This window comes from Amblyraja radiata, chromosome 28 (assembly GCF_010909765.2).
Source record: "Amblyraja radiata isolate CabotCenter1 chromosome 28, sAmbRad1.1.pri, whole genome shotgun sequence".
Lineage (NCBI taxonomy): Eukaryota > Metazoa > Chordata > Chondrichthyes > Rajiformes > Rajidae > Amblyraja > Amblyraja radiata.
In genome coordinates, this window is record NC_045983.1 from 13,028,543 (window position 1) to 13,056,327 (window position 27,785).

The 27,785-nt window shown below is 40.7% G+C and overlaps 1 protein-coding gene across 6 annotated transcripts in view; it reads right to left on the minus strand.

The window, feature by feature from the left end:
• The window catches only part of bcas3 (BCAS3 microtubule associated cell migration factor), a 692,691-nt gene that overhangs the window by 520,872 nt on the left and 144,034 nt on the right, over positions 1-27,785 (minus strand). For all 6 annotated transcript variants that reach the window (XM_033045811.1, XM_033045815.1, XM_033045814.1 and 3 more), the window contains 2 exons: positions 25,651-25,734; positions 21,612-21,782 (listed from right to left, as the gene is read on the minus strand). In XM_033045811.1, the coding sequence (XP_032901702.1) occupies positions 21,612-21,782; positions 25,651-25,734 (255 nt within the window). The remainder of the gene's footprint in view (positions 1-21,611; positions 21,783-25,650; positions 25,735-27,785) is intronic.

The window sequence follows — 27,785 nt, forward strand, 5'->3', positions numbered from 1 at the left end:
TGACAGCACTGTGCTCTCCTGAAACTGACAAGTAGTGAACCATCAAGAGTTTAAATGCAAGTCTTGGTAAAAACCATTAAACTTATGACCTGCTGTCATGTAAGGGTTAAACAAACAATTTCAGCTAAAATGTAAAATGGAGTTATCAGCTAAACTAGCAGCACTGCATTCCATGCCTTTCGAAAACAAGATTCAAATGCAGTTAGACAATAATGCTGGAGAAACTCAGCGGGTGAGGCAGCATCAATGGAGCGAAGGAAATAGGCAACGTTTCGGGTCGAAACCCTTCTTCAGACTGACAAGTGGGAGATTACCTTGCACCTGTCCATGCTTGGGAACTTACAATGCCTGAGAAATCACACCATTCTATGGGAAAGCATAGCATTGGTGCACCAAACACAACAGCAATAGTTGTGCAGAAATGTTGCAGATAAGGGGGGTTTATGATTGATGTGGGGAGGGACCAGTGGCACAGTCTACTCTGATAAGAAATGCCAAAGAATGGTGTCGGGCACCCTATCGAGGAGAGAGCACCAGCCTTGGACCATGTCATGAACGGCCAAGTGATCAAGAGCAGGAACATCCTGCGGCATGCTATGCTGTGTACTCGGGGTTTGCGAGTGCATATGGGGATACGCGAGTGTATGTGCCTTATTTGGTAGTGTAACAAAATACTGTGAATAAAACCCTGAATCCGATGATTTATCAAACACAACACCTGCTGACTCAGGTCAGATTACTATTCGCTGAGCCCGGCTAATACAATGTGCAACTAGATAAGTAAGTAGTTTTTCATTTACTATTGGACTATTGGGACAGTATCATAGCCCAAGGCCTAATTATTGAGCAATTTACGTCAACAAGGCAGCTGAGGACAATTTAAATTTAAGTAATTAAATAAATCTGGTCTAAAAACGTAATATTTGTAATGGTAGCCATAAAACTGTTTGAATTAAAAACTTAGGAGTGGCAAGAGAATGCAGATGCTGGAAACAGTAGCATAAAAAAAGAGCTGCTGGAGGAACTCAGCGTCGTAAGTCAGTCAGATGGAAATGGATTAGCAGTCTAGATGAAGGGTCTTGACCTGAAACATCAACTATCTATTTCCCTCCACAGATGATGTCTGATCCACTGATTTCCTTGAAAACGCTCTCCAATTTTTGAAGTGAAAGCCCAGCCAGATTCTTCTGAAAGTCTGCCATCCTTATCTGAACTCAGCTGGATGTGATTTCAGACCCATGTATTGATTCTTAACTGTACTCTCCCCGCTTGCCCTGTCCCCCGGGCTGGTGGAGGAAGGTGTGGGGAGGGGGGGGGGGGGGGGGGGGGGTGTGGGGGTGTGGGGGTGGGTGGGTGTGTGTGTGTGTGTGTGTGTGTGTGTGTGTGTGTGTGTGTGTGTGTGGCTGTCTGTGTCTGTGTGTGTGTGGCTGTCTGTGATTGTGTCTGTGTCTGTGTCTGTGTGTGTGTGTGTGTGCGTGCGTGTGCGTGTGCGTGTGCGTGTGCGTGTGTGTGTGTCTGCCTGAAAAATCGCCTAAGTGGGACAGGCCCATTATATTCAGTTCAAGCACTAGAATCACAAAAATCTACTTTGCACTGAGACAAAGATTTTAACAGAGCTGAATTTAAAAAAAATAACTTTTTGGAGATCTGTGGATAAAATCCTCAAACAAAATGCCAGTCTATCCCACAGATCAACATTAATTAACAACACTTAATGCCTATTTAGGGGATTCAATATAACGGCTGGTCACATCTGGAGAGGTGATAAGCAGTCACCAGACTAAATGAGGCCATCATCTTCAGTTGTAATAATTGCCAACATAAATAAAAAAAACCTTTACTTTGCAAAATGAACATTATATTCACATCTGGTATAAAATGTGACTACACAACAGGGAATAAATACTGGAGTAGAAAGGCCCCAAAAAAAACCAAGCACTATCTGGAATAACCTTTACATATTGATAAACTAGATAGCATGATGAATATGCTCTTTTCTCAATACTGCTGACACAGATTTAATAAATCGTGAACTTAGATTTTAAACAATGCGATTGGGACCTGAACCAGATCATTATTTTCATGGACAAAGAACCCATCAATTGTAAGCAACGTTTCTCCAAGTCATGTCAAGTCTCAGCATCGTGTAGTTCCTAAATCTTGCATCCATTCACTAAATGTTGCCAGATGGAAACACAAAGACTAATTTTGTGTACATCTAAAGTAACTTGCACATCAATTACATTGAAGTAACAATAAGAATCTTCCGATAGAACTTAAAAATAATAATAAAAATCTCCTGTAAGGCTTAAATGAAACATGGAAACTCCTACATTAGAACAGATAACCAAAGCATGGCCTCTTAGATATGCTTTATGGAGTATCTTAAAAGAGAGCATTGAGAGCCAATAAGTATCACAATGAAGGAAATGGAAGGCAGGAAGAGGCCATTCTTATCTTATACATAGTGGAGCAGCGGTAGAGTTGCTGCCTTACAGCACCAGAAACCCGGGATCAATCCTGACTATGGGAGTTGTCTGTACAGAGTTTGTATGTTCTCCCTGTGAATGTGTGGGTCTGCTCCGGATGCTCCAGTTCCCACCCACATTCCAAAGACATGCAGGGTTGTGTGTTAATTTGGAGTCTGTAAATTGTCCCGAGTGTGTAGGATAGAACTACTGTACGGGTGATGATTGGTCAGTGCAGTCTCAGTGGGTCGGAGGGTCAGTTTCCACGCTGTATCTCGAAACAAAATCTATACTAAATTAAAACATTGAATGATGCCATTTCGCCCATCATCAATGACAACTCCAAATGGAACAACCATAAACTCCCAATTGTGATTGGAATTAAGTTTACTGAGAGTAATATCCAGTAAATGTTTTCTTCTGATACTTCTTTGAAATGTGGGAGGAAACGGAGCATCAAAAGAACTACGGACCAAGTGTTGGTAAATGGAATTAATGCAGATTGGTACTTGATGGTCGGCATAGGCATGGTGGGTGGAAGAACCAATTTCGCTGCTGCAAGAGCATCAAAGCAGAAGAGTGTAGAAATCATAAGGGGTACAGATAATGATGCTTACATAGATTATTGTAAAAATAATTCACATCAAATTATTAAATTTTCCACAACTAATATTTAAATGCGAGCATTAACTCCAAGCAGACCCTAGCCAGAGAGTTAATTTAACAGCCCTTGGATGCTACAATGATTAAACAAGCTGTTGCCAAGATTCTTCTACGGTTATACCAGGTTATTCACATATATGGTTAACCAACACCTGTTGAAACAGGGGCACTGTTGAGAATGTGCTGTCAGCAAAGGAATGGTTCTGTGCTTATCAACATAACTTTTTTTAAGGCCCTAGTTAATCAACAAGGTTAATAGTCAAAGGTACCTTGGTGATCTCACAGTTTATTCTGGCTATCTCATGTTGTGTAATTTCTGTCACAGTGAAGTTTCGAAAACTTAATTCGATATTTTTCCAGAATTCTTGCAGTTTTGAGGAAGGGGTTTCTTTGCAGTATATGCAGAGGTTTTCATAAAAAGGATAATGAAAAGATCTCATATCCCGGTATCCAAGTTCACAGTTTGGTTTGCGAAAACCACAAGCTGGAGGATCTGGGGATCTTCTATTGATATTAGAGACTATTAAACGCAAGCATCCTCATATGGGGCAATTTATTCATAGTTTATTGCCTATCTCAGCTTTTCTTCGCCATACCTTCACCTCTTTCAAAGATAGAGTTCTATCCACATCATAAATAACACACATTAATGATTACTTATAATAAATCACAAGTAATTTTAACATTATTTCACTCCACACAATCACTCCACACATCTTGCAAAATTATTGCCAAATTATTGCTTTGAATTGCGCACAAAACACCCAATGGTTTAATCTAATTTACAGGAACACAGTTAAGTAAATACACATAAAGAGTGTCTTCTATTTATTGGTATTGGTAAGTACCAAAAGATGAATCTGCTTTTATCGAATGACTTTCATATTTCTCTGTTAATAGTTAATTCTTAAGTGTGGACATTAATTATTTGCAGTCAGAAGCTAATTTGCACACAATGCCCAACAACCTAAAATGGTGGTATTGATTAAGGAAACGATACTGGTCAAGACAATAAGACTACGCTTTGTATTTCTGCAGAGAGTGCCTTGACATCTGTGAGAGCAGATAGGATTATGATTTAAAGTCATATTATTATAGTACATCAATACAGCACATCAATATAAAGTGCTCCTTTTCTGGAATACAGCATGAAATCCAAGGCTTCTAATACAAAGGAAAGAAAGCAACCAGGAGACTAAACTTGACATTTGGAGAGAGGAGTGACATTAACTGACACCTTTCAACCAGCAGGAGCCAGAGTGTGACCAAAAGACATTTTAGCTTCTCCACAGGAAACATAATTGGATTGATGAAAATGACTAGCTAGTTAACTACAAACATAGGTGCATCATTTTCAGCTCAGACAGTGTGAACTGAAGGCCTATTCCTATGTGTAGGAAGGAACTGCAGATGCTGATTTAAATCGAAGATAGACACAAAGAGCTGGAGTAACTCAGCGGGACAGGCAGCATCTCCAGAGAGAAGGAATGGGTAACTCTCTCTAGAGATGCTGCCTGTCCCGCTGAGTTACTCCAGCTCTTTGAGCCTATTGCTATGTTCTACTGTTCTATGTATTAATGTTACCTGTGGGACAGGGAGAATGCTTCAAATATGTTCTCAGAGCCTTCTTGAAATGTTGCATTAACTTGTAAGAAACTCTGGCCACCAACTGATAAAAGTACAGGCAGCACCCAAGACACAGCTAATCTCTAGTCATGAGCACACAGAAGCCAAGTGACGATAGCAGGAGTGCAGTATCTCATCTACCTGTCCACACAGGGCAGAGTTTGCAGATTTTCAATGGCTGCACAGCCCCATGCAAACTCACAACTACAACCATGAGAAATTGCGTAAGAAGGTAAGTTAATACATGGAAGCCCACTTACTAGAGGAAAAATTTGCACTTCAACATTCCACCAAATGCTGTTTCTTCATCAATCACTTGGCACTTTCGAACCGCGAGCCTTCTGACCCAGAATCAAGTCACAATTCAGTGTATTGAGCACAAATATCTAGATTGACACTTCAAACCTAGTCTAAAGGAGTGCTGACAATCAATAAAACTGCAGATGCTGGTCATCTGAACTGAAAACTGAAAATGTTGGAAACACTTAGGTCAACGGAGTTTGCTGACAGAGAATTGAATTAATATTTCTTGTTTGAAACTCTTCGTCAGAACACTTGACGAATGTTACTCTGTCAGAGATGGCATTATGAAGGAAACAACAAATGGAAGTCCTATCTGCCTGTCGGTTGATATAAAAGAACCAAAATAACTTCACCTGCTAGTCTAGTTAAGAGATACAGCGTGGGAACAGGCCCTTCGGCCCACCTAGTCCGCACCAACCAGCGATCCCGCATACTAACATTGACCTACATACTAACATTAACTGTCATGGCAAGAACGTACAAACTCCGTATAGTAGCACCCATAGTCATGATCGAACCCGGGTCTCCGGCGCTGCAAGTACTGTAAGGCAGCAACTCTATCGTTGTGCCGCCAAGCGCATTTTAAATCCACATTCCATTCCCATACTGGTCATTCCATCCTTGGCCTCCTCCGTTGCCACAGTGAGGTCACACACCAACTGGAAGAGCAGCATCTCATATTCCACTTGGAATGCCTACAATTAAATGGTATGAACATTGGATTCTTCAATTTCAATATTAAATTTTTATGCATTTGAAACCAAAATGTATAAAAATACCCTTTAATAAAATCTGACAATGTGCACTTTAAACACATGTGATTTTTTTTCTATTACAAATCTCAAATTGTGCAGTACAGAGGCAAATAAATAAATGATGGGTCTTTGTCCCAAACATTATGGAACGCACTGTATACCCCTGTAAGATCAGTGCTTACGTGGATCTCGGCGAAGCAGCAATCAAAGAGAAGCAGGGAGAAGAGCTTATTGGCTGACTACGCAAAAGGCTGGAGAGCACGGGACGCGGTGAACATTCTCTGCCTCAGAGGGCGGTGGAGGCCAGTTCTCTGGATACTTTCAAGAGAGAGCTAGATAGGGCTCTTAAAGATAGCGGAGTCAGGGGATATGGGGAGAAGGCAGGAACGGGGTACTGATTGGGGATGATCAACCATGATCTCATTGAATGGCGATGCTGGCTCAAGGGGCCAAATGGCCTACTCCTGCACCTATTGTCTATCACCCCTCAGATTGGTATGCTCAAGAGAAAAGAGATCCAGCCACATGGAGCAATTTTTGGCTTAATATCAATGGTGCTGCGTAATGTAACTGGGGCACTCAGACCTGCTAGATTTCCATCCCATTCATTGAGGTGATGTAGGATTCTTCTCCCACCTTATTTAGGTCCAGTGCTCTTAATGTTTCCAAGTACACGTGCCATAGATTGGAGACTACAGTTGTGCTGTGCTCATTACTGGAATTATGTATCCCCAGAGTATGTTGGAATAGCTCACCACTACAATTCCAATGACGGAATGGAATTGCCAGGATTTTTCCCTGATGATCCACAAACATCTTAATAACCATATAACCATATAACAATTACAGCACGGAAACAGGCCATCTCGACCCTTCTAGTCCGTGCCGAACACATAATCTCCCCTAGTCCCATATACCTGCGCTCAGACCATAACCCTCCATTCCTTTCCCATCCATATAACTATCCAATTTATTTTTAAATGATAAAAACGAACCTGCCTCCACCACCTTCACTGGAAGCTCATTCCACACAGCTACCACTCTCTGAGTAAAGAAGTTCCCCCTCATGTTACCCCTAAACTTCAGTCCCTTAATTCTCAAGTCATGTCCCCTTGTTTGAATCTTCCCTACTCTCAGTGGGAAAAGCTTTTCCATGTCAACTCTGTCTATCCCTCTCATCATTTTAAAAACCTCTATCAAGTCCCCCCTTAACCTTCTGCGCTCCAAAGAATAAAGCCCTAACTTGTTCAACCTTTCTCTGTAACTTAGTTGCTGAAACCCAGGCAACATTCTAGTAAATCTCCTCTGTACTCTCTCTATTTTGTTGACATCCTTCCTATAATTAGGCGACCAAAATTGTACACCATACTCCAGAATTGGCCTCACCAATGCCTTGTACAATTTTAACATTACATCCCAACTTCTATACTCAATGCTCTGATTTATAAAGGCCAGCACACCAAAAGCTTTCTTTACCACCCTATCTACATGAGATTCCACTTTCAGGGAACTGTGCACAGTTATTCCCAGATCCCTCTGTTCACCTACATTCTTCAATTCCCTACCATTTACCATGTACGTCCTATTTTGATTTGTCCTGCCAAGATGTAGCACCTCACACTTATCAGCATTAAACTCCATCTGCCATCTTTCAGCCCACTCTTCCAACTGGCATAAATCTCTCTGTAGACTTTGAAACTCTACTTCATTACCCGCAACCCCACCTATCTTAGTATCATCTGCATACTTAATAATCCAATTTACCACGCCATCGTCCAGATCATTGATGTACATGACAAACAACAGTGGACCCAACACAGATCCCTGTGGCACCCCACTCGTCACTGGCCTCCAACCTGACAAACAACCATCCACCATTACTCTCTGGCATCTCCCATTCAGCCACTGTTGAATCCATCTTGCTACTCCACCATTAATACCCAACCATTGAACCTTCTTAACCAACCTTCCATGAGGAACCTTGTCAAAGGCCTTACTGAAGTCCATATACACAACATCCACTGCTTTACCCTCATCAATTTCCCGAGTAACATCTTCAAAAAATTCAAGAAGATTAGTTAAACATGACCTTCCAGGCACAAATCCATGTTGACTGTTCCTAATCAGACCCTGTTTATCCAGATGCTTATATATATTATCTCTAAGTATTCTTTCCATTAATTTGCCCACCACTGACGTCAAACTAACAGGTCTATAATTGCTAGGTTTACTCTTAGACCCCTTTTTAAACAATGGAACAACATGCGCAGTACGCCAATCCTCCGGCACTATTCCCGTTTCTAATGACATTTGAAATATTTCTGCCATAGCCCCTGCTATTTCTACACTAACTTCCCTCAATATCCTAGGGAATATCCTGTCCGGACCTGGACTTATCCACTTTTATATTTCTCAAAAATGTCAGTACTTCCTCTTCTTTGATCCTCATAGTTCCCATAGCTACTCTACTTGTTTCCCTTACCTCACATAATTCAATATCCTTCTCCTTGGTGAATACCGAAGAAAAGAAACTGTTCAATATCTCCCCCATCTCTTTTGGCTCTGCAGATAGTTGGCCACTCTGACTCTCTAATGGACCAATTTTATCCCTTGTTATCCTTTTGCTATTAATATAGCGGTAGAAACCCTTCGGATTTACTTTTACCTTACTTGCCAAAGCAACCTCATATCTTCTTTTAGCTTTTCTAATTTATTTCTTAAGATTCTTTTTACATTCTTTATACTCCTCAAGCACCTCATTTACTCCATGCTGCCTATAACTATTGTAGATCTCCCTCTTTTTCCGAACCAAGTGTCCAATTTCCCTTGAAAACCATGGCTCTTTACAATTTTTACGATTTCCTTTCAACCGAACAGGGACATAAAGATTCTGTACTCTTAAAATTTCACCTTTAAATGTAATAATAATAATAAATTTTATATTTAATGGGCGCCTTTCATACAAAATCTCAAGGACACCTTACATAGTAATCGGAATAAAAACATATAATCGGAGTAAAACAAGTAATTAAAGACATCACAATGACACAAATTAAAAACAGAATTCAATCCAAAAACAGAAAATCAAAAACACAGTGTGAATGTACCTTTAAATGTACTCCATTTCTCTTCCACATCTTTCCCATAAAACAAACTGTCCCAATTTACTCCTTTTAAATCCTTTCGCATCTCCTCAAAGTTAGCCTTTCTCCAATCAAAAATCTCAACCCTAGGTCCAGTTTTGTCCCTCTCCATAATTATATTGAAACTAATGGTATTGTGATCACTGGACCCGAACTGTTCCCCAACGCATTACCTCTGCCACCTGACCCATCTCATTTCCTAACAGGAGGTCCAGTACCGCCCCTTCTCTAGTAGGTACTTCTATATATTGTTGCAAAAAACTATCCTGCACACATTTTACAAACTCCAACCCATCCAGCCCATTTACAGAATGTGTTTCCCAGTCTATGTGTGGAAAATTGAAATCTCCCACAATCACTACCTTGTGCTTACTACTAATATCTGCAATCTCCTTACATATTTGCTCTTCCAATTCTCGCTCCCCATTTGGCGGTCTATAATACACCCCTATAAGTGTTGCTACCCCTTTCCCATTTCTCAGTTCCACCCAAATAGCCTCCCTAGACGAGCCCTCTAATCTATCCTGCCAAAGCACTGCTGTAATATCTTCCCTGATAAGCAATGCAACACCTCCACCTCTTGCCCCTCCAATTCTATCACACCTGAAGCAATGAAATCCTGGAATATTTAGTTTCCAATCACAGCCCTCCTGCAACCATGTTTCACTGATCGCCACATCATACTTCCAGGTGTCAATCCAGGCTCTAAGTTCATCCACTTTTCTTACAATGCTCCTAGCATTAAAATATACACATTTAAGAAACCCACCCTCTCTTATTCTCTGATTATTTTCTTTTTCTTCTCTCTCCCCTACATTTTGGGTCAGAGTGCTACCATTCTCTGCCTCCTGCTTCACACACTGACTGCTAGCTTTCCCAATTTGAGTCCCTCCCCCCAACCATACTAGTTTAAAGTCTCCCCAGTAGCCTTTGCAAATCTCCCCGCCAGGATATTGGTCCCCCTTGAGTTCAAGTGCATTAATCTACGAAGAATGTCTTCCATGCTGCAGGTGAACGTGTTGTGCTCACACAGGTGAATGGGTAAGAGGGGAGGGGGGGGGGGGGGGGGGGGGGCATTTAACATAAACCTGACGCAGTGGCATGAAACATGCTGTAGTGTTGAGTCATTTGACATTCCCAGGAATAAGATTGAGATATTATACCAACCTGCTAATTTTTAATAGTGATCTTACAAACCAATTTGTATATTGAAGTGCCAAGTCATAATATAGTGTGTTGGTGAGGATCAACTTACTTCTGACCCGAATTTACATGCAAAACTGCTATCCCTCAAAGGTTTTATTGCAATTAACATACCATGGCCAAATGTGTTTCAGATTAAATTCAATTAAATTGTTTTTTATGTTATTACTAATTATTAATAAGTCCTGCACTGACCATTGCAGTTTTCTTCTTCCTTTCCAGCATCCCCTTCTTGAGCACTCTTGTGGCAAGAAAAGGGAGTATTTTCCAAACTACCACTAACAGCGCAGAGTGATAGGACTAACTTAAATCCTTTGATTTTCTCTTTGTGCACAGACGAATGTAGCTGCTTCTCCTCCACTATAAACGAGATCAGTAACTCACGATGTGGGAAAACATCAGACACAGAAACCCCATCCTTGCCACATCGTAGAACAGTGAATCTGACACCAACTCACAGGGTGGTACCAGCCGACCACCTGTAACCAATAAAATATTTACAACTGTGTATCTTTTTACAACTAAAAGAGATGGAATTCAATAAGTAACTGAAAAAAAACACAATTAAAAAAAAAACACTAACATTTCAAATGTGCTCACTTAACTGTACATAGCTTTATTAGGTGTTAGCTTGGCTCAGTGCAGCACTCTCACCTCTGGGTCAGAAACTGAGGGTTCAAACCCTGCCATTAGCTTCCCCACACAACCCCAAACTCTTCCAGGTCTTCAGCATAATGTAGACTGACATTTTGGAAAAGTGTTGTGAAACTGTAGCAATGCCTAAAGTTCTGTCCTTGGGATAGAACTGTAGGCTGAGAATTGTGTTTGTTCCGCTCCGTTTCGCTGGCCCGCGGCAGCCGGCAGCCTGAGGCCGTGGTCTGCAGAGCTCCAGATGGCGCGGCGTCCGCAGCCCGGGATCCCTCGTGGGGGACCCGGGGGAAGAAGAAGCCATCACGGCCGGCCCGCGGCCAACTTCTACCGCGGGTGCGGCATGGACTTGCCATCGCCCCTGGAGGGGAGCGTCGACCATCGGCCCTGCGGTCTGCGGTGCTTCTGGCTGCGGCGCGGCGGGAACCTTAAATCTTCGACCGCCGGCCTGCGGCCTACACCAACCTGAAGCCGCGGTCTCCGGTGGGGAAGAGCTGATCCTGGACTTACCTTGACTTTGACTTTGTCCCTTACCATCTGGACACCCGCAGCAACGGCTGCGGAGGGTGGAGGTCCCGACCACGGGGGAAAATGGAGGAGGACTGGCCAAGTTCTGTGCCTTCCACCACAGTGATGAATGCTGTGGTGGATGTTTGTGTTATATTTTTATTGTGGTTGTGTGTTCTTTATTATTGTACAGCTGCTGACAACCCAAATTCCACCGACCCTGGTTGTGTGGCAAATAAATAAATTCTATTCTATTCTGGAGCTTGAACTGCATACTAAAGCTCCCGTGATGAAATCCCAAACCAATTCCCAGGTCCTGGGTAATACTGCCTTTCAATTAACATCACCAAACACAAATTAATTATTTCTGATTATTAATTCACCTCATGCACATTCGCCTCCCGAAATTGAACTCCCTCACCTCCCCCATAATCAACATTCTGTATTCTCTCCACTCACCCAATTCGTCTCTTTAAATTCATGAATTCAGCTAATTCAACCCTAAACACGGAAATTCACTACCTAAATACACTTCTTGAAACTTACCTGCAGTATTAATACCTCCTCACATGACAAAATAATAATGCATTTGATTGATCATGTTCTTGTGAAGCATCTTGAAGTGGTGCTATCTAAATGTAAACTGCTGTTACTGTTGTCGTTGGATGCTTCATTTACCCAAGTGCAACATATACACAAAGTAGTTCATGTTATTATCGACTGAGATATCTCTAAAAGACACGCCAAAACAGAGGTCCATTCTTTCCCATTTCCTTGACGTAGGAAGACATTTAAAGAACAATGCCAACCTTCAGTAACATAGCAACTTTACATTGATAATTCGTCAATGGGATTTGACACTAATTTACAAAAAGGGCCAATGGGATAGAGATACTGTATATATGCTGAAAGAACATCTTAAAGTGACGGTGCCTTTCGCTGTCAATGCCTGAAGATCTGAAATTTCTTGCCCAATTTGTGATTTGCATGAATATCTCATTACGCGGCAGTGTCAACCTTTGTTTAATAACATTTCAGCAGTGCCGTGGAACATTATGCTTAAAAACATGGATGGATATATAAGAGGCAAAAAAGTTGAGGATGAATTTTCAGAGGTTAGCATTGGCAAAAGGCAACATGGCTGTCAATAGTAGAGTGGTTAAATTTGGAGTTGTTCAAGATGTGAAAATTTAAGGAGTGCAGATACCTCGGATAATTACCATCCTGGACGAGGTTGGGGATATGGAAATGCAAAACAAAAATGTAAATTTAGAAACTGAACGACTGCTGGATTGGTCATGAGCTCAGAAGTCATGAATAAATGAGGCCCTGCAAATTAGGACACAGGATTGGAGGAGTGGATGCAATATATATATATTTTTTTCATTTGGTTTCTGTTCCAAAAATCATTAGATGCCAACATTTGCGGTATAATTAATTTAAATCACTCTAAATCAGGATACATTTACAGAAGTGGAGGCTCCACTATTGCAGTCAGTATAACTGAAGATATATGTTGCATGAGCAAAAATCATATTTCTCCCTGTTCCTTGGCAGTAGAAACCATCCAGGAGTCTTCCAAATGGTCACTCGGTAAGTGTTATGCTGGGCAATTGTGCACTGACAAGCTCTTTTATTGTGGAGGATTATATATTTGAACCGAATGCCACTGTAATACCAAGCTTCTGGACTAAGCAACTGATTTTAACAGTAAGAGGAGACATAAGAGATTGTAGATGCTGGAATTACTAATGCTGAAATCCAAGTTAAAAAAAACACACTGCTGGTCAGGCAGCATCTGCGAAGGTAAAAGGACAGACGATGTCTTGGGTCAGGATTCTTCTTCAGACTGAATTACCATTTGTCCATTTCGCTCTGCAGATGCTGCCTGACCTGCTGAATTACTCCAGCAGCTTAATTTTAAAATAAGTTGTTTTTTTTAACCAGGAAGCAAACCGTGAATTTCATTCACAGAAAATTCAGAGAGAATGTAACAAATAAAAAAAAATCATTAATGAATGGTTGGGCAAAAGGAGCAGATAAAGATGAAAATAGAAATACATTTATTTTTGGAGGTTTAATTAAACAGGTAAATGGGCCAAGAGTTCCTCTGCTCAACACAATCATAGTTGTAACTGAGTTCAGACATCACTACACAAATCTGGAGTGATCTGTCGACCCAACTATGACATTAACTGCCACACTACTGCTTTCAATTGCAGCCCTGCATAAAACACAAACCAGCCCCCGTGCTCAATCTGACTCATTTATCGGAGACAAAAGAATGTCTCTTTGACAAAAAGCAGAACTGCTTTAATGAAGCTGAGGAAGACAATATTACACTGAGCAGTGAATTTTGCTCTCTTATAAAAAGTGCAACAGTTTTAGGTTACATCTGTAAACCGGGTGCAATCTGCTGGAGGACGATGTACAAAAGGGATCACATTAAGGAGAAACCACATAGCAACTCCAACTCACAAACTGCTGCTTCACTATTCAAATATGCCTAACAGAACAAGGTGAGCATTCTTTTAATCATGGAACACTATAAAGCCACTTCAGGCTGCAATGCTCTCATAGAATTGTTGGTAACATTGTCTAGCATCTCTCAACTGTAATGCCATCTCCACTGCTGCACTCATTTCACTATCTTCAGTGCCCTTTGCAGGCTGGAAATCCAAGTACTAAAATGATACACCCAAGAAAACAAAGGAAGTAGACGAAGGGCTTTTATTTGTAACACACTCTTAAAAACTGCAGAGCTTTGATCACAGTTTAGAACACTTTACTCTTTCCTCATTTCACAATCCTCTCCCATTTCCCCATGGGCATGTAACCGCCACTTTCAACTGCTTTCATTTGCGACATGGATACCCATGAAGATGCACTTGTTTAACGCTCAAACAGACTGCATAACAAATGAATGATCTATTTGCAACATAAATATGAAATAGGCAGACTTTGCAATGCAATGTAAATGTTTTAAAAGCCACCAAAAGAAGCACAAAACCCTTCCTCCTTCCACACCAGCCATCCATTTTCATATTATTTTCAATATCTTTCCGTATTCTTTTGCATTCTTCTTGAGTGCTAATCTAATTTGTAATTTGATCAACTCAACAACCTGTGGTAATAAATTCATATACTAACAAAACTTTACATGAGTTAAAATCTTCCTTTTTATGCTTAGAAACATAGAAACATAGAAAATAGGTGCAGGGGGAGGTCATTCGGCCCTTCGAGCCAGCACCGCCATTCATTGTGATCATGGCTGATCGTCCCCTATCAATAACCCATGCCTGCCTTCTCCCCATATCCCTTGACACCACTAGTCCCGAGAGCTCTATCTAACTCTCTCTTAAATCCATCCAGTGACTTGGCCTCCACTGCCCTCTGTGGCAAGGAAATTCCATAAATTCACAACTCTCTGGGTGAAAAGGTTTTTTCTCACCTCAGTCTTAAATGACCTCCCTTTTATTCTAAGACTGTGGCCCCTGGTTCTGGACTCGCCCAAAATTGGGAACATTTTTCCTGCATCTAGCTTGTTCAGTCCTTTTATAATTTTATGCTAATTTTAGAATCTTTTGCTTATGCTACCAAATTCAGCAATTAACATAATCTTTCATGATTTACCATTCCAAATTACAGCCTTCATTTTCTCTGCATAATTATATATCCTCTATGTTTAAAATAAGCTAGAATTCAGGTACAATTCCCAAACCAAAATAAATGTTTCATTTCTTTCAGTTTGATAACCAATTCTCTATCTATGCAAATAAATTCTCCAATTTCACTTTTTAATCTTATTGACCAACATCCTCTGACAATTTTATCAAAAGCCGTCCCAAAATCCAAATCTATAATGTCCACTGGGTACCTCAAATCTATTTTAAGCGTCTACTAGAACTTAGACAAACTAAATGAGTAGGCAACAACTTTGCAGATGCAGTACCATGAGGAAAGAAACGTTATCCACAGGTACAAATAACAGAATAGCTAAGCATCTTTTAAATGGTGAGAGATTAGGAAATGTTGATATTCAAAAGGATCTAGATGTCCTTGCACATAAATCATAAAGTTAACATGAAGTAGACACAGTTAGGAAGGTGAATAGTATCTTGGCCTTTGTTACATAGAAACATAGAAACATAGAAATTAGGTGCAGGAGTAGGCCATTCGGCCCTTCGAGCCTGCACCGCCATTCAATATGATCATGGCTGATCATCCAACTCAGTATCCCGTACCTGCCTTCTCTCCATACCCTCTGATCCCCTTAGCCACAAGGGCCACATCTAACACCCTCTTAAATATAGCCAATGAACTGGCCTCGACTACCCTCTGTGGCAGGGAGTTCCAGAGATTCACCACTCTCTGTGTGAAAAAAGTTCTTCTCATCTCGGTTTTAAAGGATTTCCTCCTTATCCTTAAGCTGTGACCCCTTGTCCTGGACTTCCCCAACATCGGGAGCAATCTTCCTGCATCTAGCCTGTCCAACCCCTTAAGAATTTTGTAAGTTTCTATAAGATCCCCTCTCAATCTCCTAAATTCTAGAGAGTATAAACCAAGTCTATCCAGTCTTTCTTCATAAGACAGTCCTGACATCCCAGGAATCAGTCTGGTGAACCTTCTCTGCACTCCCTCTATGGCAATAATGTCCTTCCTCAGATTTGGAGGACATGAAGATTAGAATACAAGAGCAAAGAAATCTTACCACAGTTACACTAGGTCTTGTCGAGAACACAGTTGGAATACAATGTGAAAATTTAATTTCCCCATTTACAAAAATCTCCATATGCTTTTGAGGGAGTGAAGCAAAGATTCACCAGCCTGGTTCTTGGATAGCAAGCCTTTCACGTGAGGAGATACTGCATAGACTTGCCTCTATTTTTTAGAGTTTAGAAGAATGAGAAGTGACCTAATTGAAGCAAACAAAATTCTTCAAGGGCTCAGCAAGATAGATATTGGGATAGTATTTCCTCTGGCAGAGAAATCTAGACCTAGGCAACTCATTTTAAGGGCATGTCATGCATAACAAGATTTTTTCTCCAATTGAGGGTACCGAATCATGAGAATTCCTGAGCTCAGCTGTGAAGGCTTAATCACCATGTTCATCCAAAATTGAGATCAACAGATTTCTGGATATTAAAGGAATCAAGAGATATGGGAATTGTAAAGACATTGAGTGGTGGTGTTGCTTCCTGTTGTTCACATTTTGTTTTAGCAAGAATGTTTATACTTTCTTGGCTGTTAGTAATTTCAGTGAGAGGTGAAGTTGATCCCAATGACTTATTTTTAATCTACTTATTTGTTGGCAAGGTGGACATGTATTTCGTTCCACATTAACCAAATATATTTCCACGCCATTTCAGAGAAAATAGTCAAACACTTTGGTGGATCGAGACCAAACAGGCTAAGGACAGTAGATTTTTTCCATCAAGATCAACACTCTAAGCTTCTAGATTCCAGTCCAAACACAGAACCGTTGTACTACTGTACCCTTTACACATTAGAAGAACAAGGAGGTGGGCCGTAAATGTCAGTGACAAATGCCAAAGGCGGCACAGTGGCGCAGCGGTAGAGTGGATGCCTTACAGTGCCTGAGGCCTTGGTTCGATCCTGACTACAAATGCTGCCTGTACGGAGTTTTTTTACATTCTCAGGGTCCACATGCTCCGGTTTCTGCCCACACTCCAGAGACATGCAGGTTTGGATGTTAATTGGCTTCTGTAAAATTGTAATTTGTCTCCAGTCTGTAGGAAAGTGCTAGTGTATGGGGTGATCGCGGGTCGGTGCGGACCCGGGGTTTCCATGCTGTATCTCTAAAGCCTAAAGTAAAGTCTACACTGAGCAGGCAACCTCTATTCATTGAAGTTCGTCGCAAAAGGAATCCCTTGCTATGCTCATAAGGAAGAAGCATCCATTACCACATTGGTTCAAACATTTGCTGAACCATCCATCTGGAATATGGAAGTGCAACACTCCTGACTAATCACTTCCGGATAAGACTCCTTACAACTTTTGAAAGTATTTATCACCAAAATGAAATGAATGCTGCTTAGAGCAGTTAATTCTGGAATTACTCATCAGCTGCTGCAGTGGTGATAGCCAAACGAATGTTTAATTAACAACACCCCCAAGTTTCAGTAATTCAGGCACTCACATTTCTGAGGACCTCACATGGTCCACCAACACCGCTGCGCTGGTCAAAAAGGCACAGCAACGACTGTTCTTCCTGAGGACATTAAAAAAGACTGGTCTGCCCCAACAGCTGCTGACAACGTTCTACCGCTGCACCACAGAGAGCATATCTGTGTGGTATGGCATCTCTGTGTGGTATCTCAGCTGCACGGAGGCGGAGAGGAGAGCTCTTCAGCACGTCGTCCACAGAGCGCAGAGGATCATTGGGACACAGCTACCAGCCTTGGAGGGCATCTACCACACACGGTGCCTCAGGAAGGCCGTCAACATCCATAAAGACTCCTCACACCCTTGTAACGGACTGTTCGAACTACTTCCCTCCGGCAGACGTTACAAGGCCTTCTGCGCCCGAACCTCCAGACTCAGAAACAGCTTTATTCCCAGAGCTATAGCGGCTCTGAACCGGCCCTGCTGAGTGCCCCCCATCCCCCCCAGACTGTCTCCCTCGGATGGTCACGTCACACAGCTTATTTATTTATTTTACTCTTCTTTTACATCGGTTGGAAGCTGCATACTAAATCTCGTTGCACTGACGTGCAATGACAATAAAAAATATTATTATTATTATTATTATGAACCCAAATGTTTGTTTGGTTATTTTTGTACTGAAACTTTCTCCTGTTGCATACAACCTAAAATGACCAACAATGACAGAATAGCAGGAAACTCTGGAAGCTGGACACAGAAACCATTGGCATATACAGACTGATGAAGGCTGGGCTACACAGCCTCTCTGAGGTTCAGACTGATCCATCCAGTATTTCTAACCTTTTCTATAATTCTTTAAAAAGTTGCATCATTTCATTATTTTGCTATTTGTCAGACAACAATAACATATCATAATTAAATGCCTGCATACGAGTTCAAGAATAACTTATTCCCAACAACCGTGTGGCTCTTCACTAACCTCAACTATGAAATTCCATGAACTGTCTTTGGTTGCACTATGTTTTTGTATTGATGTTGTGGTTGTTCGTTTATTGATTTTTTTTGTTATTGTATATTATATGTGTTTATTGTATATACAGGCTCCAAGTAATAATGTCATTGTTCCATTGTCAGCGCATATGACAATTAAACACTCTCGCCTCTTGAAACATACAAAATTCTTAGTCATAGAGTCATACGTCACAGAAGCAGGCACTTTGGCCCAGCTTGCTCATCTGAACCAAGGTGCTGGTCCCACCTGCCAGCTTTTGACCCATATCCTACTAAACCTTACCTTATCAAATGTCTTTCCAATGTTATTATAGTTTCTGTCGTAATTACCTCCCTGAGCAGCTCATTCCATATACCCATCATCGTCTGTGTGAAAACGTTGTTCTTTCTCCTCTCATCTTAACCTCTAGTCCTCTGGTTCTTGATTCCCCTACTCTTGGTAAAAGGCTTTGTGCATCTACCCTATCTATTTCCCCTCATGATTTATACACCTCTATAAGATCATCCCTCATCCCCTACACTCCAAGGAATACAGTCCTAGATTAGCCAGCCTGCCCCTTTAGCCCAAACCCTCAAGTCCTGGCAACATGCTCATAAATCTTTTATGAGGTATGTGTAGAAAGGAGCTGTAGATGCTGGTTTACAGCGCAGATAGACTCAAAATGCTGTAGCTCAGCGGGACAAGCAGCATTTTTGGAGAAAAGTCTGGTCTCCTCATAAATCTTTTCAGTACTTTTCCCAGTTTAATAACAGCTTTCTGTGACCAAAACTGAACACAATATTCTAGGTATGTTACAAAACTTACCTTCAGCGGCGCTGCAGTTCTGCCACTGGCCGTGTGTGCGACATTGGCGCCTTTAACGGGGGGGGGGGGGGTGGGGGCGGTATTAAAATGCCGTTTTCTCCTGCCTGTCCAAGATATATTTTCTCGGGCTGCTACGTGATGCTGAGTAATCGTTCCGACTCCGCTCTCTGATTTTTTTTTTTAAATCGCGGGACAATTTCAGTGCTGGAGTAAAATAAAAAGCGACTTCTAACGCCGTCAACGCAGACAACGGAACGGATCTCACGTACGGGACAAAACATAAGGTGAGTCGTTAATTTTACCTATAAACTTGCTTCTTAGGATTACTTTAATCAAAATTTCACATTGCGAAAATGTGATTTGGGCCCCATATACGAACTGGCAGTGTTTTTCCTGCCGATATGGGGTTTAAATTCACCACAAACCGCAAGGTTCCAATCAACCGCGTTCCACAAAAACCCTCGCAAGATGATTAAAATGGCCATTAATTTACGGGAATTAAACACTAAATTCCTTCCATTTGGCCTATAAATTCATGACAATGAGATTTTAAAATCATGATATATGGTGAATTCTTGTGTGAATGTTATTTGGACACTTAGGCTATTTAAAAATGTTAACCTTTTCTTAAGAAATGGATAGATGTTTAGATCTAGTAATTGAAATTTGTAATTAGCTACAATCAGGTTACTAACTAATTATATGCTTTAATTTCAGGTCATCCAAGTAAGATTGTTTCATATTTGTTTCAGAATGCTTCAATCTATAATAACTGAAAATTTCATTCAGTTCTCTTAATTTTTAAGAAAGTTATGGGCTTTTGACTGTCCTCGATCACAGCTTTTGTGTTAAGTCAATGGAAAAGCAATAGGGAACAAGATACTAATTTCAGAGTATGAAAATGGCCGTATCTTTTTTAATACTGAAGGTATGAAAGTGAATTAGGTGTCAAATTAAACTTCTTTTTATGCTTTATCTGATGGGATAAATTGCAGACTTGATTTTTAAAATCTCAAAATTTTGTAACGTTGCTAAATATTCCAACTGTGGCCTCACCAACGTCTTGTACAGCTGTTGCATAACATCCCAACTTCTATACTCAATACCCTGAATGATGAAGGCCAATCTGTCAGAAAGCCTACTTGACCACCTTTTCCACCCGTGACGCCATTTTTAAGGAACTTTGCAACAGCACTCCCAACACCAGATCCCTCTGCTCTACAACACTCCCCAGACCCGTCATTTACTGTGCAGGTTCTGCGTTGGTTAGACTTCTCAAATTGCAATACCCCACCTATATCTGTATTAAACTCTATTAACCATTACTCTGCCCACTTGCCCAACTGATCAAGATCCTGCTATGATGTTTCATAATCTTTGACACTTTTATGTCATCTGCAAACTTTCTAATCATGCCTTGTATGTTCTTGTCCAAATCATCGATATAAAGCACAAACAGCAATGGCCCCAGCACTGATCCTTGAGGCACACCACTAGTCACAGGCCTCCGGTCCACCAACCCTCCACCATCACCCTCTGCTTCCTTCCATGAAGCCAATGTTCTATCCAATCAGTTAGCTTTCCCTAGATCCCATTCGATCTAACCTTCTAATCTAACCTACCATACTGAACCTTGTCACATGCCATATTAACACCCCTGTAGACAGTGTCTACAGCTCTGCCTTCATCAATCTCTTTGGTTACATCTTAAAAAAAACTCAGATTCATGAGACACGATCTCCTACGTACAAAACCATGCTGACTATCCATAATTAGCCCTTGTCTATCGAAATGCATGTCCAACTTTTCCGTCAGAATATTGTCTGGTAACTTTCCAACCACAGATGTTAGACTCACTGGCCTATAGTTCTGAGACTTATTTGCAGCCCTTCTTAAATAGAGGCACAGCATTTTCCATCCACCAGTGTTCCTGCACCTCCCAACATTTAATGATGACTCATATATCTCAGCCAGGGCATCTGCAATTTCTTCTCCAGCTTCTCACAATGTCCTTGAATATCCGATCACCCCTGGGGGGTTTGTTTACCTTCATACTCAAAACAGGTTGCCATAAAGATGATGTTTCCCCAGGCTGGAAAGTCCAAAAGGGGTCATGGTCTTGAAATATGGAGTATACTTCTCCAGACTGAGGCGAGGAGAAATCTCTTCACCCAAAAGGATGGTGGTGGATATTTCTGATTTTCTATCCATCAACAGCATTCAAATTTGAGTTCGAAGGACAAAATGGTCTACTCATAATTCCTATTTCATTTGACTGGATATGGGTTTATGCATTAAAGGAAATTTAATGCAGCTCAAGAATTCCACAATTAGCTTGTGGTTTTCACAATACCTGTCCTTCCCCAACTGTCTCAGTGTCGATGATCGTGACAACTCCGGGGATGTACGGGCTACGTCGAGTGCTGCTGTGTGTGGAAACCTCATCTTCAATTGCCCCCGAGGGTAAGCTGCCAGCCAGCCGACCAACTGCTTCCCCAAACATGGTGAGACCAGTCTTGAGTGTCTGTATTACATTCAAAGACAAAATAGAAAGAAAACAATCAAAGCCCAGCATCAACACCCTCACTTCAGACATTGAAAACACAACAGTCTCCAGCCAGAACAAATATGGATCAATGGGAAACTGTTTTGATCAGTGCTAAAAAGTCTAACTGCAGTGATTAGAAAACACATTACAGCTGATCAATTAGTAGCCAAGTGTTTGTTTCAATTATTAATGATTTGACAATGTGCACATGTTCTGTTAGTGGGTTGTTGCGAAATGGCTTCCACGGACCAACACCAACAGGCGCCACACAGTATTGACGACAGTACATGATCAGGAAGCCCGATTAACCTTTTAAATGCCGCATCAGCTGCTCCCTCCATTAACGTTAATGGTGTTGCTCTCACGTAAGCTGTAAAGACTCATTTAGAAGCTATCAAGTAACAAGGGAATACAGAAACAGGCTTCACTAAAGCGATTAACTACCCCAGGGTTAAATCAACCTAAAGCAGATGGAAGCAGCCAAGACTCTAATTAGATAGTGATAAGACTAAAGTGTTTTATGAAATTTTGGACCATGCAAAAGTCAGAAGGTCACAATAATTGCATGTTTCACTGTTTAGGTGTGAATAATTACTCAGGCTTGGATTCATTATTTTCTGGCAAATGCACGCCAACTATGATAGCACAACCATAATCAATGTCAATTAGCTTCCTCAAAGACAAAAACCATGTTTCTTTTTTTGCCAACATAGAAAAGCCAGCTTTAATTGACAGTTGATTGGCACTGAAAAAATAAAGTGGACAATGTGTATCAATGGCTTTTGGAACGATGAACACATAATTTCCCTCCAGGTCATAATAGTTGGAAGACCATCCACAAGATTTGTTCAAGAATGCACATACTTAAGCAATATTATGTGGATTGAAGGCAGACTCGCTAACCAAAAGTCAAGGTAATTCCTCCAATTTACTAACCTATCCCAGGTTCCTCTTTAATACATAGCAAATATTTGACCTTTAAAACAATGAAGTAAACCCAACACAGCTTTCACTTTCAACTGAACACAGGACAGGGCAAGGGAGTTTGCAGACTTCAGCTCTAACATATTAATATCTTAGTTTTTCTTTATTTTAAACCAAAATTGAGTATTTCATTAATAGTCAGAAAAAGATTAAGCTAAATATGTGATGTGTACTGGTGCATAAAACAACTGTTGAGGTTTTTTTTTAAATAGTTAATGTTATGGAAGTCTAACTTGTACAATGCTGTGATAATACACTGGATTTTTCAATAGAGAAAATATATTTTGTACAGCATTCAGGATGTCACTTAATTTGACAAATAAATATGTTTAACTGGAGTAATGCAGTGACAACAAACATTGTATATCACTGATGAAACCAGTGAATGAGTAAATATTATTTCTGGGCTGGTGGATTATTTAACAAAGAACTGGGGGAAAAAATCTCCAAACTTAATTACTTAGAACTATCTGATTATGCTTACAGTTTAAATATCTCCTCCAGAGCATGCAACTCCCAAAATAGTTTCCAAGATTTTAATTCTGAAGTTTTATAGCTTAATTATCTATCTGGGGCAGATGTTGAGGTGTTACAATTGGCATCTACTGAGGAAATAAAAAAAAGCAGGCAGGTTTCCTGCTCTTGTTCATTTATTCAATAACTCACACCGAAAACTTGTGAACACAGAGGTAAAAACGGAATCTACTTTCACAGAAATTCCCTCCAGTGGCTGATTGTTCTCTGATATTTGAGAAAGTATACTCACTCATTAATCTCATTGGAAGGAATGCGCAACCAAACACCCCAACAAATGCCAGGGTCAGTCATTTGTACTGGCTTTTCGACCATCATTGAATCATACAGAACAGAAACAGGTCCACCATGTACATGCCACCACTGAGTACCATCTATACCAATCTACCTTCCATCACATGGGCTGTAGCTTCCGATGCCTTGGCTATTCAAGTGCTCATGCAGATCAGGGTGAAAGTCTCTGCTTCTATCACCAGCTTTGGCAATGCATTCCAGGTTCCAACTACCCAATATGAATGAAAAAATAATTCTTCCTCGGGTTCCCTCTAAACCTCTTGCCTTAAAGCAATGCCCTTTGATTTTAAATACCTCTTAAGTAGGAGAAACAGCACCCAGGATCAAATCGGGGTCTCTGGCATGTAAGGCAGCAAATTACTGCTGTGCTACTGTGGCGCCCCTGTGCTAAACCTCAAAATGCAAGGAATTTGAATCACAGTTCCATTTTAATATTTATCATGAAAATTACATATGAAGGCATCAAAGTATTCATCCAGAGACTGACTTAAAAGGCAATGAGGAAGTTAAATGAGGCTGAGATTCTAGTTACTGAGGACTATTCCCTTAGATCTCCATGCATACATCAAATGAGCTGCTTTTGAATATGGCTGTGATGTCCTCCCTGATTTATCCCTACTTTCAACTCATTTTCAAGGATTAGCCAGGAAGAATGCTCATTTAATGTCTGTGTATTTACAGATTTGTGTCATTGATTAGCAGTAGGAAAAATCAGAAGATTGGAGAGGGAAATAACATAGATACAATGAGACCAAGAAATGGACATTAGCTCAAGGCTCATCCTTTTGTTTCACCATTTCTTTCCCATCCCATTGTACATCAACCATCAAATTTTCACCTCTTTCACCACACTTAGCTAATTTTATTTGCAGTTAGGGGCGACACAGTGGTGACACAGGTTCAATCCTGACTACAGGTGCTGTCTGTACAGAGTTTGTACGTTCTTCCTGTGACCACGTGGGTTTTCTCTGGGTGCTCAGATTTCCTCCCACATTAGCTTTGGTAAAACATTGTTTATTGTCCCTTGTGTGTAGGATAGTGCTAGTGTACGGGGTAATCACGTGTCAGGGCGGACTCGATGGGCCAAAGGGTCTGTTTCCGTGCAACATCATCTCTAAAGTTAGTGTGCTTTGAAGAGATACATCTGTATAATTCCATACTTCAAGTTCTGGAGTTAACACTTAGCCTCCCTAACAGCATTAAAAGATGTTGTTACTTGCAAGTGAAGCACCAAGCAAATTCCTTGTATGTGTACATACTCAATAAACTTATTCATTCATTCTTTCATTCATTCATTCAGTAGTAATGGAAGATGTGGTTTATTTACATCTCTCCTCTTGAGTCATCCATTCAGGGGCCATGGACATTACTAGCCAGCATTGTGCAGTGGCATTAATAATTTGTTCATTTCCTTTATAACACTAAAAAGGGATACCCATATACTCTATACCCATTAAATATTATTCTCATCATACAGTATGGTTAAAATTCAACATTTTCCTCACAGATGCAGCATTTTTCATCAGAACTGCTGTGTTCTTCTCTGCATTATCAAGTTGCCCTGGCCATGCCGTGAAGTCCCAACATTACCTCCAGAGACTTGTTCTAAATACATATTCCAGCATTCTATTGACTTTTTAATTGTTTGACCATATTGTCCAGACATTGAAAGTGGTGGTCTATCATCACTCCCAATTTCCTTTCCAAGTCGCCCTCTGCTACTACATCCCATCCATCACACGCTTACATTACATATCTTTTTGACCAATTTGCAATACACATTATAAACAAATTACAGGAATCAATTGAAATGCATATTTAACAGAGCTGACTGTGATTTACAAAGGAAGAAATGTAGGCAGAATAATGGCTCTTTTCGTTGCCTAACCGGGCTTGGCTTCAGGTTTCATAGTTCACAGTGTTTTGTTGCTTTGTGTTCCTTGATGTCATACTCTGGTTCGAAGTTGTTTTGGACGCCTATAAGCAGCTTAAATGTTTGACTCACTGTCCCTTCATTAAGTGCTAAACTCACTTTGGCAGCACTGATGACTGTGGCAGTATAAGACTGGATGTTATCTCCACAGGCCCCTCCACGGGATCGATGACAGTGAATGAGCTGAGTAGGGGCAAAAGGACAGACAGTAACATTAGCTAAAGTAGTAGAACTCCAGAAGCAATTAGTAATTCCTATTTCCTTTCAGAGGCTTGAGACAATTTTATTTTCCCTTCTAAGAAAGCAACGCACATTTTTGTGGCAAGTAATTTACAGTTTCATCATTTATCTTATTATTCACCATTATGTATCTTGATTAAATGCAAAAAAAAATGCATTCCAATATATGGGAAATCAAATCAGATATATTTTAGCAACAATTTATGTTAAGAATGGTACGTCTGCATAATTGCCATCAATATTCTTCCCCCCCTCCCCATAATTGCCCTGGTATAAATTTGTAATGGAACAGGCCATGTAAGTTATGATGCTGCAATTATATGCACTCTGGAGTAGATGTCTGCTGTGCAACCACTGCCAGCAGAGTGTAACTGGAGCATGACGGCTTATGTAGCAGTTTCCATTATAAAGGTGGTCACAGAATTTACTGGGAAATATATCTAAAAATAAAGACAGAACTTTTTAATTTAAATTGGGAACTGAATAAAGTCCAATTATCCATCCTCTAAGTTTGTAAGTGACAGCCTAACAAGTAATTTAGGACTTAACATGAAACTTGATATTGTGAAGGGGGAGTAGAAGCCCAACTGTTTCTGCTCTTACTCTGAAGCTGGCTTGGGATAAAAAATACCAGCATAAGTGAACTCCACAGTATCCTAGTAATTTCCATCCCGACTCCTTTGCCACTCTGCACTCCACTCAGAAGACTTGCCTTCGGGCCACTGCCGAGGAGTTAAGTTATTCAATAGTTATTTGTTTAATTGTACATTTTGGCGCAGCAACTAACGGTGGCCCAATTCTTTCTAGAGGCCTGCAGCTCAATTTTGAGCCAGCATTCTGGTTTTCCAATTCAGGCTCAAAGCGGCTGAGCCACCAGCTAATTCATATCTTGCAGATTCATTGCCAACAGCAAAATGTACATCATACACATATATAAACACAGAAATCATCAATTAAAACATCCTCATTACTACACTTCTTTCCCTGGGTTATTTGTAGTAAGATATAGGATGTGCCAAGACCAGCATTTTTTGTTCATCCCAAAGCTGCCTTTGAGAAGTTGATGGAAAGTTGCTTTATTGAACGATTAAGATCTACATGACAAAGGTGCTCCTATAACAGGATTTTGAGTCAGATAGTGCAAAATATTGTGGGAGAACTTTGAGAATGAGGTGCTCCCATGCACCATGCTTTACACTGTGGGGAGTGAGGTGAAACATCATTCCTGCTCAGACACCGACTAACCTTGTAAGAATTTTGTTGCATGCATAGCCTTCCTTAGAAAGAGACCAGAAATACACAATATTCCACAAGGTCACACCAGGACTATATTTTATTGCACTAAGGTATCTTCATTCTTCTACTCAAAGCTTCTTGTAATAAAGTCCAACCTGCCCATTATCTCTCTAAATGCTTCCTGGACTTCCATGTTAACTTTCTTTGTGTACCATAACACAAAGGAGCAGAATTCGGCCTTTTGCATCTGCTCCGCCATTTGATTGTGGCTGATCTAATTTTCCCTCTCAACGCCATTCCCCATAACCTTTGACATCCTTACTAATCAAAAACCTATCAATCTCCACTTTAAAAATACCCAATGACTTGGCCTCCACCATCAACTGTGGTAATGAATTCCACAAAATAACAACCAGCTTGATAAACAAATTCCTCATCTCCATTCTAATGGAACGTCCTTTTATTCTGAGGATGTGCCCTCCTGGTCCTGGACTCTCCCACTTCTGGAAACTTCCTCTCCACATTCACTCTATCTAGGCCAGGTCTCTCAAACACCAACACCTTCCAATCTATCAATATTTGAAAGAAATTCCACTGTTCAACATTTTTTAACCATTAGTGGACACCCTCACATTTCCCTCGTATATTTAATCTGCCACATCCTCACCTTTTCACAACCTGCCTCTATCTCCATCCCCATCCCCATCGCCTCTGTACATTCTCCTCAAAACCCACATTTTCATCCAACTTTATATCTT